Source organism: Sciurus vulgaris (assembly GCF_902686455.1).
Source record: "Sciurus vulgaris genome assembly, chromosome: 1".
NCBI lineage: Eukaryota > Metazoa > Chordata > Mammalia > Rodentia > Sciuridae > Sciurus > Sciurus vulgaris.
In genome coordinates, this window is record NC_136461.1 from 122,566,730 (window position 1) to 122,582,773 (window position 16,044).

The 16,044-nt window shown below is 44.9% G+C and overlaps 2 protein-coding genes across 7 annotated transcripts; one reads left to right on the forward strand and one right to left on the reverse strand.

Moving 5' to 3' along the window:
• Positions 1-941: 941 nt before the first annotated feature.
• TOMM40L (translocase of outer mitochondrial membrane 40 like) lies at positions 942-4,741 on the forward strand. The gene is made up of 10 exons (XM_079123678.1): positions 942-1,470; positions 1,690-1,937; positions 2,210-2,277; positions 2,574-2,666; positions 2,950-3,051; positions 3,201-3,306; positions 3,506-3,628; positions 3,728-3,804; positions 4,016-4,118; positions 4,256-4,741. The coding sequence occupies exons 2-10, from the start codon at positions 1,823-1,825 to the stop codon at positions 4,393-4,395; spliced, it is 927 nt and encodes a 308-aa protein (XP_078979804.1). The 5' UTR covers positions 942-1,470; positions 1,690-1,822; the 3' UTR covers positions 4,396-4,741.
• On the reverse strand, positions 2,976-11,149 carry NR1I3 (nuclear receptor subfamily 1 group I member 3). Of its 6 annotated transcripts, none has more exons than XM_079123277.1 (9): positions 10,601-11,149; positions 10,106-10,245; positions 9,123-9,253; positions 7,529-7,698; positions 7,169-7,308; positions 6,609-6,754; positions 6,398-6,514; positions 6,104-6,224; positions 2,976-3,116 (listed from the first exon to the last, which is right to left on the reverse strand). In XM_079123277.1, the coding sequence occupies exons 2-9, from the start codon at positions 10,237-10,239 to the stop codon at positions 3,101-3,103; spliced, it is 975 nt and encodes a 324-aa protein (XP_078979403.1). In that variant the 5' UTR covers positions 10,240-10,245; positions 10,601-11,149; the 3' UTR covers positions 2,976-3,100. The 6 variants fall into 6 exon arrangements, with proteins under 6 accessions (XP_078979403.1, XP_078979404.1, XP_078979400.1 ...); XM_079123278.1 differs by having other exon boundaries at positions 6,104-6,209; positions 10,601-11,146; XM_079123274.1 differs by lacking the exon at positions 2,976-3,116 and adding an exon at positions 4,893-5,229 and having other exon boundaries at positions 6,398-6,511; positions 10,601-11,146.
• Positions 11,150-16,044: the final 4,895 nt, after the last annotated feature.

Below are 16,044 nucleotides of genomic sequence, written 5' to 3' on the forward strand. Positions count from 1 at the left end.
CCTTCCCCCAATAAAAACAGATTCAGAAAACAGCCTCTGCCCTTCCCCTCTCAACTGGAGAGCTCTGGCAGGAAAAGAGGTAAGAGGCCCCTGCTAGGATAAAGGTTGAGTGGTTATTTGACAGCCTTATCAGTTCAAGGTAGTGGTCAGCCAATATTGAATCAGCAGGGGCAATAGCGTACCCTTGGCCAAGGTCCTGGCCCTTGTCCCAGCCCTAATTAAGGGGCGGGGGTTACATTCCCAGGGACAAAGCATTTCAGTGGAATTAGCTAACTAGATACCCGAAGCATTTGTATCTTTTACCCTATCGCCCTCAATTTTACTCCCTATGTTTGTGGAACATTCCTGAAAGATGGGAGTTAGAGGGGTGGGAGCTAGTGAGGAAGGTAGTAAACAAAGGCTAAAAAAATTTACTCCATTTTCAACTATTCCCCAGTACAGCTCATAGTTTTTGAGGGTTACTCTGTTGCTTGCTCCTGGAGCCCATTTGTGGGCTAGAATCTTAATCCTAAATTTTATTTGTCCACTGTGCCTGAAAACTCCAGGAAAGAAGGGTTAACTATAGATGATACCTGTTTTAGGGAATAGCTCTGCTCAGACCCTGATCCTCTACTACAAACTATCACACACTCATTTCCTTTCCACTGAGAGGGTGAACTCTTGAGAGGTGTAGACCTCCAGAAACTGCTGTTTGTGAATAGGCGCCATTTAGAGGTGGGCTGTGGAGGGCTGTGAGGATTCTATGAGTGAGTGGGGGCACGATACGAACTAGGATTCATAAGAAGTCTTCATAGTCATCCCTCCCATCATTCTATACAAAACAAATCCGAGTTGGGTGTGGTGGCTCACAATTGTAATCACGGTTACTTCAGAAACTAAGGAGGTTCAGCTTCGGCAATTTATCGAGTCCTGTCTCGAAATTTAAAAAAAAAAAAATGTTGGGGATGTAGTTCAGTGGTAGAGAGCCCCTGGGTTCAATCACCAGTACAAAAATAAAACAGCCTCCAGACTGTTTCACTTTTTTTGTGGGCGGTGCAAGGAGTTTCAGTGGCCCAAGCGACAAGATACTCCCTCTAGTGGCTTGAACGTTCAGAGGTTTATCCCGACCTTGGAGAGGCAGGGCGATCTAAGGCCTTCTACAGAAGTCTAAGGAACCACCAATCAAGTCCCGCTTGCCTCTGCAGCGCCAGGGTGAAGCTCTCCGGTCGCTAGGCCTGCCACTCTTTTGCTTCCTTCTTTCCCATTGGCGACTGGGAGATGGAGGTGCCTTTTTTCCTATCTATTGGGCGGGACCCAATCCGGAGAGGTTGGATCTTTGATAGTTTCCTTTGCCCGGTTCCAAGATGGCGTTCATGGGCACGCTGCAAATGCAGCGTGAAGCCGTAATTTTGCCATTAATCAAGATGGCTGCCCCCATCAAGATGACCGGGGTGTGCCGGGGGGAAAGAAGCAGCAGGATGGTCTGAGATGGTAAGGGCTACTGTTCTCTTGCGGACCTGGCCTCGGGGCGTGGGAATGAAGATTAGAGAGAGTAGGAATCCAGGTGAGGTCTGTGGTGGGGAATAGGATTAGAAAATGGGAGCGAGGACAGGGGTGACAGGTGGGGGTGAGGGATCAAAGATGGGGTGGGAGTGTGCCTAGGGTTCCATCTCCCATCGGTGCTCTCTCTCCCCACTCTTCCTGTTCCAGGTCTAGCATTCGATCATGTGGAAGTTTCTGAAACTGGGGAGCCTGATGATGGGGGGTGGGGCCCGTGGGGGGTAGAGGAAGCCAGAGTCCTTTCCCAGGCTAACTCCGGCCCCTCCCTGCCCTCTGAACTAAAATGGGTAATACATTGGGCCTGGCACCGATGGGGACTTTGCCCCGCCGGAGCCCCCGCCGAGAGGAACCTCTGCCCAACCCCGGGAGCTTCGATGAGCTGCACCGGCTATGCAAAGGTGAGAACTCTGGCATTTGGGACTCAAGTTGAAGGGGCAGAGGAAGGGAGGGTCTTGAAAGCTGATGTCCAGTGATGGGAACAGAAGAGGGGAGATCACAGCTGGGGCATTCAGTTCAGGGAGAATCCAGTGCCCAAATGAAGTGGAGCATTTCCTTGCAGGAGTTGAAAGGAGGTCAATTCCTCCAGTGTTTCAAATGGGATTGAAAGGGGAGACTACCTCTTTGGATAGGGATTTGTGCTTATTTCTTCCCTTCCCCTTCACCCCTTCAGATGTATTCCCAGCACAGATGGAGGGAGTGAAGCTCGTTGTCAACAAGGTTCTGAGCAGCCATTTCCAGGTGCCCCAACTTCTCTGTCCCATCCTTACCATTCCTCCCTGCCTCTCCCTGGATCCTCTTTTCCTTTGTATTCTGGACTTAGATAAGCTATGTGGGACAAATGAGGGAGGATGTGGGGTTCTCTTTACCTCCCTTGCCAGTGGGACTTGTTGCTTTAAATCTGTTAACCCACTACATTATGTTGGAATATTTGGGATTCTTAGAAGGCTCCCTGGATGGGGAGAAGATGAAGGCTGGGATGAGGGACTGAAATGAAGCAAGGATGCTCTCTCCTCCATTGACTCCTCTTTCCACAGGTGGCTCACACTGTGCACATGAGTGCCCTGGGCTTGCCTGGCTATCACCTCCATGCAGCCTATGCAGGGGATTGGCAGCTTAGTCCCACAGAGGTGAGGGCTCCACACACCTGGGTTTGCTCCCTAAAAGCCCACCTGGGACCTAGGTCTGGAGGAGGAGGAAACGTGTGTGTTATGGGAAAGAATTGTTAGTGACCAGATTCTGTGTCTCTTCTGAATGGCAAAGGGTAAAGAAGCCAATTCTTCTATGTGAAGATGCCAGTTTTTCTTTGTGTCTCCACCAGGGGGCGCTGAGTAACATTAATGAAATCCCAGTGTTTGGGTTTAGGTTGAGTAGTGTTACCCACTGAGCCTCACCGTCTGCACTCCTCGCCAGGTATTCCCCACTGTGGTAGGGGATATGGATAGCAGTGGAAGTCTCAACGCCCAGGTCCTACTTCTGTTGGCAGAGCGGCTCCGAGCTAAGGCTGTCTTCCAGGTGACCCACAGTTCCTGCCTCCATCCACCGAGGCACTTCTCTTTCTCCTCTATGGGTATCCTGCCCTGGGGAAGCCAGTGGGAGGATCAGAGGCAATAGTGATTATAAAAAGAGGGATAGAGGTTTTACTTCTCGCTCTCTCCACACAGACACAGCAGGCCAAGTTCCTGACATGGCAGTTTGATGGCGAGTATCGGGGCGATGACTACACAGCCACTCTGACCCTGGGAAATCCTGACCTCATTGGGGAATCGGGTGAGAAGTTGTGACAGGGTTCTCTTGAACCTCAAACAGGGTTCTGTTTGCTAATGTTGGACATGCGTCCTCAACTTCTATACAGTTTGGGGTTAGAAAAGGAATTTCTTGGGCAGGTTGTAGGAGGGAACTGGGGGTGAAGGATTAGGCCTGACTGTTGTTTCTAAGACTGATTCCATGTCTCCTCACTCCCCCACAGTGATCATGGTTGCTCACTTCCTGCAGAGCCTCACTCATCGACTGGTGCTGGGAGGAGAGCTAGTTTATCACCGGCGACCAGGCGAAGAGGGGGCCATCTTGACTCTGGCTGGGAAGTACTCCGGTATGGGGTAAAGTGGAGTGGCAATTCCAGACTTTGCTGGGGTCCCTGGCCTGTTTCTTACTACAGTAATGCTCTTTTCCCCTTGTATTTTTTTTACAGCTGTACACTGGGTAGCTACATTGAATGTTGGATCTGGAGGGGCCCATGCAAGTTATTACCACAGGGCAAATGAACAGGTGAGACTACTGATCTCATTCCCTATGCTAGCAAGTCAGTCATAAACTTTTGCCTCTGTAGACCTCCCCAGGCTCTGCTGGCTTAGTATTCTTCCTATCCATACTAGGTATACATTTTCATGGATGCCTTCATTCTGCTGATCCCCTGTCAGGACCCCTCTGGTCTTCACTAAGTCTGATTCCCTGTCTCATCCTTGCCCTTGTCTTTTAGGTTCAGGTTGGAGTGGAGTTTGAGGCAAACACAAGGCTACAAGACACAACCTTCTCCTTTGGTTACCACCTGACTCTGCCCCAGGCCAACATGGTGTTTAGAGGTAAGTGTTGTTGTGGCAGCATTCAGAAGTGCTGAAGGATCAGGGGATACAGAGGGTGGGAAGTTCTACCTTATTTCTGCCAGCTCTTTTCTCCAAGTCCTGTTCAATAACCTAGTTGATGTTCTCTTTCCCAATAGGCTTGGTGGATAGTAACTGGTGTGTAGGTGCTGTGCTGGAGAAGAAGATGCCCCCACTGCCCGTCACCCTGGCCCTTGGAGCCTTCCTTAATCACTGGCGCAACAGATTCCATTGTGGCTTCAGCATCACTGTGGGCTGAGATTGTCCCAGAGCCAGCCCCCACTGCTGGAACCTCTGAGTCAGGTGCCCTAGGGCCAGAAACTAGGCTCTTCTCCATAGTGCACCTCATTGGGTACCCTCTAGATCCCAGGATCAAGTGGGGGACAGGACCATGGCCTTCTCAAAACTGGCATTGCCACTGGGTCAGCTGATAAGGCAGTGGTTTGAGGCTCCCACTTCTACTACTAGCCCCAGTATCATCTTCCCCACACTCTTGTGGCTCTGGACTAAGGGAGAAGGATTAAGGAATATGTCTGGTTGAACTTCCCCCTTTACTTCCATCTTTGTTTTCCTCTGGATTAAAGCCCCTGGCTCCTTCCTCTCCAGAGCAGAAAAGTCTGCATGAGATTAGCTTCCCCATCCTGTTTTCCCATTCCAGAGTCTCCCAAGGCTGAGAAAGTAGGGCTGAGGGGCTAAATTTGGGGCATCAAAAAGTAGGACCTACACTTTCCCAGAAGTTTTACCTTTTAGCCTTGAGGCTTCCTCTTCTTCATCTTCTGTGCATCCAGAGGACAACATTATCCCCATGGTCACCCCCGAGTACCCCAATGATTGCATGAAGAGGCAGTTATTGCTTTAGTCTTTCATTACAATCACTGAGCTCCCTTTCTCCTGGTCCCAGCAATTTCCCCTTTCTAGTCCAGTGTGTCCCAAGTGGGCCGGGGAACCAGGCCAGTCTGGGCCTCAGCTGCAGATCTCCTGGAGCAGTGGCATCATAGCAGATAGTCCCTGGATGCGCTGGATTTGGTACCAGTATGCGTCATTAATGCTCCGGAGTTCAACCAACAGGCCCAGCAACTTTGCATATAGAAACCTTTGAAGGAAGTAGTGGGGTTACCAGGGAAGAGGAAGGAAATAAGACAGCTAGAAGTCTTGTCCTGAGGCCCTGACCCCCTGAATTGACCCTCAGTGAAGCCAAGTCTGAAATTTAGAGAAAATCATGCTCTGGTATGAAAATTTGTCAAAAGTTCAAAAGTCTCCAAAGGGGTGTCTATATGATACTATCTTCTTTCACAATGCTCAGTTTTTCCTGAACTCTGAGGGCCAAGTGTGAAGGAAGCACCCAGACTTGGCCAGAACTTCAACTGTGTTGAATCTGAGGGTTTGACCTTCTAGAGCAAGTTCTAGAAGGTGGGTGTGTTCTGTGATACAAAGTGTCCCCTTTCTGGCAAACTGACTTAATAAGGAATGAGCAAGAAGAGAAGTGACACATACCTCAGAGCCCAGATAGATCATGAACTATTGAACTAGGGACATAAAACTGTGAGTGACCATAATTTCAAGGGAAATGAAAAATTCAATGAATTAGTTAAGTGGAGAGGAGAGAAAGGGTCAAGGAACAAGAGTGAGCAAGCCTCTTAATGGTCTGCTTCAGTCTGGAGAAGCTGGAGTGCTAAGGTGATGAATGTCATCAATCTCAGGAATGCTATTATAAGAGCCTGTGAGCTACTACTTTGCATCTCTACTGAATAAAAAAAAAATCTTGAAAAAGTGAGATTAAATATCAGTAAGAGCAATTTGGATGTTGGAACTATGTGCAACTGGAATGGCCAGAGGAAAGGACCAGCCCCACAAGGGAACCAGGTTGCCAAAAGAAAAGACAGTAAAAGCATTCATCCAGAGTTGAGTGTTTTCCCTAACCCCTTCCTTCTCCAGTGCAGCCTCCAAGCTCCCAGGCTGCCACCTACCGATTTCGGGGCCTTGGCTCCTGTTCCTTGATATAACTGTCCAGAGTCAGTGCCATCTCCTCTTGCAACTGATCAATCTCTTCTCTCTGGGTAACTCCAGGTCGATCTGTAAGATTGGGAGCTGGGAAGGACAAGTCGGGGAAGGGGAAGGCCTGCACAGTGTCCCAGGGGCTGAAGATGATATAGGCTCATTCCAAAGGATTGAAGGCTAGATGGCCAGGGATGGATGGATTCAAGGACCAAGTTTGGGCAGAGGTGGTGGGACCAAATTTCTGGGCTTTGGGAAATGCTCACCAGGAGAGAAGAGGGCCATGGCAGCCATGAGCACGTATTCGGGCTCCTGGAGCTGTAGTCGTTTCAGTGTCCCATGGAAGCGAAATATCAACTCCAAAAATTCTTCCTGGAACCCTGCTGTAGGAGATATGAGGCTTAGGAACCACTAGGTCACCTCACCTCATCCCATACCACAAGGACACATGCCTCTACTACTCTAGCATCTTCTTACCATGGGCTGCATCTTCCATTGTATAGCGAAGAGGTCCACAGAGGAAGTTTTGTGTTTGGAGACAGAAAGTGGTATTGAGTGCGATGTGAGAGATCTCCACAGCTGCTCCCTTGAGAAGGGAGATTTGGTCCTCCATGGGCAGGGATCTGGGGAACAGGAAACAAGGACACAATCAGACAAGTCTGAACTTCACAGAGGGAGAGGAACTCCCAGTCTGATTGACACACTTAAAAGCAAATCTGGTTTGAGACCTGGTTTGGAAAGGCTTAAGGGGTGTAGTAATTTGTTCAGTGACTTTTTTATTTTGGGATTGAACCCAGGGGTACTGAAACACTGAGCTAACATCCCAACCCCTTTTTTTGAAACAGGGTCTCACTAAGTTGCCTAGGGTTGTGGCAGGCATCAAATTGGCAATCCTGTGTCAGCCTCTTGAGTATCTAGGATCACAGGCGTGAACCACCATGCCCCCTGATCAGTGACTTTTTGGGGTGGGGTGAGATCAAGATGATATTCAATTTATGAAGCCCTTGATTCCTGAAAGATGAGGGAAGATCACTCACCGGAAAAGGGGCAGATCCTTGGTGAACTTGATAATTTGCTGCATCATGAAAGTGTTGATGTCTGCGATGTGTGTGAGCAGAGGCAGCACAGGGGTCAGGGTAGGCAAGGGCTGATGTTGAATGAACAGGTAGGCTGGAGGCTACAGAGATCAGAAGGTGAGCTAGAGTCCCTGGCTCCTAGGACTTATGTTTAGGCCTCACCAGCCTTATCTTGGAAAGATTCTTTGGAGGAACTTGCCCAGGCTGGGGTTCTGGAGAAAATCTATCCTCCGTTGGTACATGGTACACAGCCCTCTCCCTTAGGCCACCTCCTAGATACACTTTTGGTTACTTTTTAGCCCAAATTCTGCAAGTGCTCACCCTGAACTGCACAAACTGGTCAAACATTGTGCCAACATGTCGAGTATGGGCCCCCAGAAGGGTCTGGACCAACTTTTTCTGCTCCTGACTCAGCTGGGTAGGAGTTTGCTGTGCTCGCCGCTGTGCCTGTTTTGCTCGTCGTAATGCCAGGGCTTCTGCTGACAGTATCACTGTACCAGATGAGATATAACAAAGCTATTTAGACCAGCAGAAAGCATCTTTCAGCCAGTCCCTGATCTGGGACTCCTCAACCATCTTGTACAAGGAAGAACTGGGGAAGGGAGGAGAGTTCCTGAGGCTTTCTTGGACTTAATTAAACTAGAGTTATGTTAGCTTTTCATTGCTATGACCAAAATACTTGACCTGACTTACAGGAGGAAAGATTTCTTTTGACTCAATTTCAGTCTATGGTTGGCTGGCTCTCTTGCTTTGGGACTGAGGTGACATAGAACATCATGGCAGAGAAAAGCTGCTCAGCTTATGGCAGCAGAAAGCAGAGAGAGAGAGGGAAGAAGGGAATGAGGAAGATAAACCCTTTTAGGGCATGTTCCTAGTAACCTACTTACTCCAACTAGGTCCCAGCTCCTACTGTTCCTATCACCTCCCAATAGTCCATTCAGATTATTAGTCCATCAAATGGATTAATTCACTGATAAGGTTATATCCTTCATGATATAACCAATCATTTCCTAAGAGCCCTACCTCTAAACATTAGTGCACTGGGGACCAAGACTTCAATACATGAGACTTTGGGGGACATTCCAGATCTAAACCATGACAGCATTACAATTTCAAAAGTTCTGAAGTTAGATTTCACTGGATGAAACAACATTGTGGTAGACAGGGTAGGTATTATTCATATTTTTCAGAAATGTAAATAGGCTTAGATTCCAGAAACAGGTCCAGGGGTCATAAAATAAATGATGCAGACTGAATTCAAACCAAAATCTTTTGGTTTCTAAACAATTTTCTTTCCATTATATTGAAAAGTACTGCAATAGTATGGAAAAAGCATGAGTTTAGTAGTCATCGGACTTGAATTTGAATACTGACTGTACAATTTTGATTGATCTTGGGTAAATTAACTTCTGTGAGTCTCAGTTATGTCGTCTGTTGGGAGCATACCATAGTTACCTGGCACAGAGAAATCATTAATTAATTAAATACTTACTGAGCATTCACTAGGTGACAGGCACTGTACTCAAGAGGTAAAAAGAAAAAAGCAAGTCATATAAATACCAAGGGAAGGACTTTTCAGGTGGAGGGAATGGAGTGCAAAAGTCCTGGGAATGTGTGTGCTTGATGGGTTCAAGAAGGCCACTGAAGTCAAATGTGACTGGAATGGATTGAACAAGGGGGAAAGAGTTAGGAAATGAAGTCTGAAAGATGGTGTGCAGGAACCAGATTATGAGATCTTGTACTTTAAGAAAGATAGGGAGCCACTGAAAGTTTTCAGTAAGAATAGTGATGTAATCTGACTAGTTTTAAAAAAAAATCTTACTCTGCCAGTTAGTGGAAAATGTACAATGGGAAACAAAGATAAAGCAGAGAGACATAGTCAATGGATGATTGGGAGGGTAGGGAACCAACTCACTGTCTTTCCTCATGCCAACATTTAGACATTTCTGCAACCTGCAGGCTGGGCAGTGGCGCCTCAGGGCCTTGCTGACCTCACAGCTTCCAGCAAAGGGGCAGGTGAGACTGGTGCTTTTACTGACTGTTCGTCTGTGAGGGACAGAGACATTTTTTTGTTGTAGTATATGGATATAATACCTTTATTTTATTTATTTTTGTTTGGTGCTGAGGATGCAACCCAGTGCCTCATGTACTAGGCAAGTGCTCTACCACTGAGCCACAACCCCAGCCCAAGGAAGACCTTTTTATTTTTACTTTTTTTTTTTTTTTGTGATACTAGGGATCAAACAAGGGAGGGAGGGGCTTTACCACTGTGACACATCCCTTTTCCTTTTCATTTTTTAATTTTGAGACGGTCTTGCTAAGTTGCCCATGCTGGCCAGGAACTTGCCATCCTCCTGTGTCAGCCTCTCTAGTAGCTGGGACTATAGATGTCCTCCACCCCCACCTAGCAAGAGACATTTTTAGAGTCTGAGATGGTAGTGAACAGAAGGAGGGTATGTGAGGGACTGAGAGGACATGGTCTAAAAGACTTGAGAATCTGGTAATGTGGGCTAATCTGAGCTATGTCCACAGGACTTCAGGAGTGAATAGGGCACAACACATCTCAGCATTTGTATGGGAACACAGGATCACTGGGGCAAGCCTAGTCAATATAATATTAGCCTAATGCTTTGCACATAGTAAGTACTACAGAGAGAGAAAGAGAGAGAAAACAAATGGACTGTGTGCATGGGACAAACAAAACATTTGGTCCTCTTTTATCATGCCGTCAGTTTATACAGTGGTGTGCTTGGCAAGATGTAGAGTGCTAGCCACAGGGTAGTGAGACTCAAATACAGGAATAATGTAGCTGGACAAGCCTGGGCATGTGCCAGGGTTTAAAGGCTGACTGATAGGAGTTGGAAAGAGGGTTGTTTCTATGGAGGAGGAGGGTCTTACCTGAAGAAACCTTTGCAGCCCTCACAAGTCAGGGCATGGAAATGATAGCCTGTGGCTCGGTCCCCACACACCACACAGTTCTTTGGCTCATCTTCCCCACTAGCCATGGTTCCAGGTGTTGGGGTGGCTGTCATGGACCCCTGAATGTGGGAAGATTTAGTAATCAGCTCTGAGCCACAGCTGTGAGCCACTCATGACCTTCTCTCCCTTCTGCAGAACCTCTGGCCCTGAACAGACTTTCTTTTTTTTTTTTTTTTTTTTTTTTTTTTTTTTTTTTGGTGCTGGGGATTCTGGGGATTGAGCCCAGGAGCCAGGAGTATTTACTAATATTTACTATTGAGCTACATCCTCAGCTCTTTTTTATTTTTCATTTTGAGGCAGAATTTTGCTAAATTGCTGAGACTGATCTCAAATTGCAATCTTCCTATCTCATCCTCCTAAATTGCTGGGTTTACAGGTGTGCACCACCACACCTGACCCCCAAAGATTTCTTACCTGCTTCTCTTAGGCAACTCACCACACACAGGCCACAGAATTTTGTGCAGGATGCCTCTTGCCAAGTTCCCACGCTGATCCTTCTTTCCTTGTGATCTCAGGAGTTAGCAGTTTTGGTACTTTTCACTACCTGGAAAACAAGGGTTGTCTATTGTATGCAGTCTCTGGGTGCTCTCAGAGCCCTAGGTAGGTAGGGCACATACTCTGGACCTAGGGCAAAGGCCTGGGTGGGAGGTTTACCAACATGCCCAAGGTGCTGGTTGGTAGCACATGGGGAGGGATCCTGGTGGGCGGGGACCTCATGACTCATTAGAAGTTGCTTCTTATCAGACTAATGGAGGTTTTCTCTACTTTTGAGCTCCAGGGTAGATCTGTAGCCTCCTCCGTACATGGATCCTGGACAAGTTATGAAGAGAAAGAAAGGGAGAGGCAGTGCAAACTTTTCACATGCACTATGTCAGTAGTAAAAGAATAGCTCTAACAATTATACCAGACTCAGAAAAGTAAGTTCTTTAAAGAAGACTTTAAAATTGGGTGAAAGAAAGAAAGAAAGAAAGAAAGAAAGAAAGAAAGAAAGAAAGAAAGAAAGAAAGAAAGAAATGAAGGAAATGGAAGGATGTAATAAAAAAAAAAATTAAGAGCCAGGCACCAGCTGGGGTTTGGCTCAGTGGTAGAGCACTTGCCTTGCACAGGTGAGGGACTGAATTCATTCCTCAGCACCACATTAAAGAAATAAATAAAGTTATTGTGTTCATCTACAAAACAACAACATCATCAACAACAGAGCCAGGCACAGTGGCACTTGCCTGTAAACCCCAGAGGCTTGGGAGGCCAAGGCAGAGGGATCACAAGTTTAAGTCCAGTTTCCACAACTTAGGCCCTGTCTCAAAATAAAAGATGAAAGGGCTGTAACTGTAGCTCACTGATAACGCTTGTCTAGCTTCTTTGGGTTCAATATCCAACCTACATTAAAAGAAAAAAAAATGTCGAGAATGTAGTTCAATGGTAAAGTGCCTTTGGGTTTAATTTTCTGTATGGAAAAAAAAAAATTAAAAGAAAAATTGAGGGTCTAATTAAGAGCCTAGAAGAGGGTTCTGTTTCCTTACTATGAGTGACTGAGACTTAAATCAGAGTAAACTCTAGTCAATTAGAGGTACCTGGGATTAATTTGGGAACTCTTGTTCCAGAGCTGTCTTCAGGTGTGATCCATGCAGTTGCACTAGGCCCTACATTCAGAAGATTCTATTGCTTGGATCAATGCTCTGTTCTGCAGTACTGAAATAATGATTAAAAAAAAAAGGGGGGGGCCTATGTTTTCATTTTTCAGTGGGTCTCCAAAATTATGTACACAGCATGTGTGGAGTCAAGATGAAGGAATTCTAATTAATACATTTAAGAATCAGAAGTAGGGGGACTGGGTTTGTGGCTCAGTGGTAGAGCATTAGCCTAGCATGTGTGAGACATTGGGTTCAATTCTCAGCATGACATAATAAAAATAGATAATTTTTTTCCTTCTTCCTTTTTCTGTCATGTCTTCTGTTTCTTCAGTTAAACTGTAATTAAATGTTTCTTTAGAGATGGGTTAAAAAAACCATAAACACACACACATACACACACATGAACATTGAGTTGAATAAAAAGCCTCGCTTAGGTTCCCAGAATGAGTTGGTAGAACCCTTAATCTCAAGTGGTACAATATCCATCTATGCATAACTTGGCATTTTAAAATAAGCTGAAGGCTGGAGTTGTGGCTCAGTGATAGAGCACTTGCCTAGCATGTGTGAAGCACTGGGTTCAATTCTCAGCACCACATATAAATAAAAATAAATAAAATAAAGGTTCATCAACAACTAAAAAATGTTTTTTAAAAAATAAAATAAGCTGAGTTCAGAGAGCACAGGTGTTTGGATCTGTTCTTTGGGCGATGGTGAGTGTATCTATGTGTGTATATATTCATTGTTGACTTTGCTCAAGTGTGATTGAGATTTCATACTAATTTGTTCACTCAACAAATATTAATTGAGAATCTACTATGTGTTAGATACTTGGGACAAAAAGACGAATAAGATGCTCTCTTGACCTCATGGCATTTAAACACTGGTAGGGAGATAGACCTTTAAAGACACATAAAGAAATACATTCAGACCAACAGTGGTGCTATGTGCAGAGCATTATGGGACAATATGTATCAGACTAGAGAGTATGAGTATGTCAGGGAGCTTTGAAAGGGTAAGCTGGGAAATGACATGGCCAGATCTGTATTCTATGTAGTTTGCTGACTCTTTGGAAGATGGATTTGAGGAGGCAGAACTGGAATCAAAGAGACCAGTTAAAAAACTATTGCCATAATGGAGGTGAGAGACCAGGTGCTTTAAGATAGTGGTAGGGAGAGAACAAAGTTTTGAGATATGCAGGGGAAGTAAAAACACTGGAATTTAGTGACTACTGATATCTGGGTTGAGAGAGAGGGAGAGTTAAATATGACTCCAGGTTTCTAGCAATAAATTGTCAAGTCCCCATCTGTGGTTAGAAACCATAAGAAGTAACAAAAGAGGGCATCCCTATTACAAAGAAATTTATAGTCTAACTATGGAGACTAAATAAGTAAATTGAATTACTAAATCTAAAAAGAAAATAATCCCATTCTAAATTGTGCAGTGATGAATATGTATATTAAAAGTCTTAGTGCTTTATTCATTTATTCTTGTGTATGTTCATGTGTGTGTGTGTGCATGCATGTGTGTTTGGTTTAAGGGATTGAACCCAAGAACACTCTACCTCTGAGGTACATCTCCAGAACCCCTTCTTTTAAAAAAAAAAAAAATTTGAGACTGTGTCTCACTAAGTTGCCCAGGCTGGATTTGAGCTTACAATCCTCTTGCCTCAGTCTCTGGAGTTGCTGGGATCACAGGCATGTGTTGCCATGCCTTACCACACCTAGCTACATTTATTCTTATTGATTACCTAATGTGAGCAGAGTACTATGTAAGAACCTCATCTATGTTAACCCTTTAAGGTAGGTAATATTACCATTTTATAGATGAGAAAACTGAGGCTCAGAGACCTTATTATTTTTTTCAACAACTCAGACACTTTAAATAATTTATGTGAGTGAACAGTATATCCAATAATTTACTAGATGACTTCACTTGAATGTAAGAGAGGCATTTCCCCACAAACTAACTACTCTGTGTTATGTAACTCGGTGACTATTCCAACTTGAGAAAATGGAGAAAGTATGGACCTTGGAGTCAGTCATACAGACTTAGGTTCAATTGTGACTCTGGCCCTTGATGACTGAATTCATTTTTTTGTTCCTTCCTAAATCATTTGTCATGACTGACCCAGCTCCAGGGGGCCTGGGATTCAGATATCATCATGCTGGGCCAACTGGTACACTTCCTCTTCTTAGGTCAATATTAAATGCTTAGGGAGAGGCTAGGTAGAGAAAGATTTTCTGGCCCACAGTTGTTCCTTTACTGGGGGTCTGGGGATTATGATAAGCTTTGTTTGTGGAGAAGTTCACCTTACAGTTAGTTCTTTAAGATAAGATTGCCTTGGGGACAGACCTCCCCTGAGCTTGCTCTTTTATGTCTAGATATGTCTCTCAGCTTTAGGGTCTCTTCTGTGGATCAGACTGAGACTGACATCTGCTGCAGGAGGTACCTGGCATCCAAATAGACTCTCAGGGTTAACTGATGTCCCCACCCTCTTCCAACATATCTCTTCCAGGCCAGAGTCTGAAAAATACCTGTGTTGGCCATAACCTGGTGAATTGAGCTCTCTCAATTTTAGATTTTTGTTTTTATTTTTTAATCTGGAAGAAAGGGTTAATAACACCCATTACCTGGGTTCATTGTGAAGGCTAAATAAAGCAATACATGTAAAATTCCTCAAATAGTGCTTGGAACATGGAAGGAAATAGATACATATGCATTCTCTTCCTCTATTCCTTTCCTTCTCCTCTACTGCCACTCTCCCAGATGCCAAGTCAGAAGATGTGGGGATGGGGGTCACCTAGCCTCCTTGCTCTCTAAAAATGATCAGAAGCCATGACCTGTCATTTCTATCTTTTGACTTCTAACCACCTGCGACCTCTTAGCTGAGTTCAGGCCCTCATCATTTTTCACTTATCATTGCAGTAGCCTATTAAATTATTCTCTCTACTCCCAGCCTCATCTCCTTCCAACCCATCCTCCATGCTGTTGCTATTTCTAAAATGCAAATTTGATCATGTCTGTTCCCTGCTTAAAATTCTTCATTTGCTTTCCATCACCTTCAGGAAAAAAAAAAAAAAATCCAATCTCTTTAGTATGTCACACAAAGTCCTTTGTGATCTGGTGCCTATTTATCACTCTGTCCTCATCTATTCTAACCTCACTGCCCTCCCTTGACCTAGCACAAAACACTTTGGCTCTAGATGTTCTTAAACATTTGGAATTCCCTGAACAAGCTGTGCTTGCTCACCTCTGAGCATCTTTTCTTGTTGTTCTGTCTGATTGGAATCAGCTCAAACACTCCCACTTTTAACCCTCCATTCCTGGTTTTCCTGGATCCTCTTGACCCTTCTGGCCTGAATGTAGCAGATCACTTCTGAGAACCTGAGTGTTACAGAGGTTAGAACTGTACCTCTGCATGCAAATATGCCACAGCACTTAATCACATTGCTGGACAACTGTCTGTTTCTTTCTGACTCTGTCAATCAACTGAGTTGCTGAAGCCAAGGATCACATCTTTTTATTACTCCAGGCACATACAATGAAAGTTTATGGATGAGTAAATGGGCTAGAGTGTGAATTAAGGTCTGATTCCAAACTCATGCTCTTTCCATGTGGCATTTTATGCTTGTTTTTGTGGCATTCATTTGTTCAATAAATATTTAAGGGGCACCTACTTTGTGCCAGACATTTTGCTAGCATTATATTTTCCAAGGGTCATCTGAATACATTCCTATTTTTCTTTTAGTTACTTTCTTTCATAGCTGGTTATCCTTTGCTGTTCTGATTCTCTGGCAGCATTTTCATTAATGTGTGTGTGTGTGTGTGTGTGTGTGTGTGTGTGTGTGTGTGTGTGTGTGTGTGAGAGAGAGAGTGTGCGTGGAGCTGGGTATTGAACCCAGGGCTTCCTATAAGTTAGGCAAGTGCTCTATCAGATAGCTACATCCCCAGCTCTCCATTAGTCTTCCGTTCTGATTCTTAACTGGTTTGTGATTTCTTTCTTTCCTTTTTTTTTTGTTTCTGACTTCTGAACCACTGCTACATGCTGTTCCTACCTGCTATGTTTGTATTTGATATCCGGCCAACCTCACTCAGGCGTCCATTGAGCCAAATTTCGAATTTGGGCCTGCTCTATCCTGTTTGGCACTCCAGATGCTAGCACAAACACTTCTTTGAACAGGAAGGATTCCTTTGAGTGGAGCCTTGTAATCTGATTTTAATCTTGTT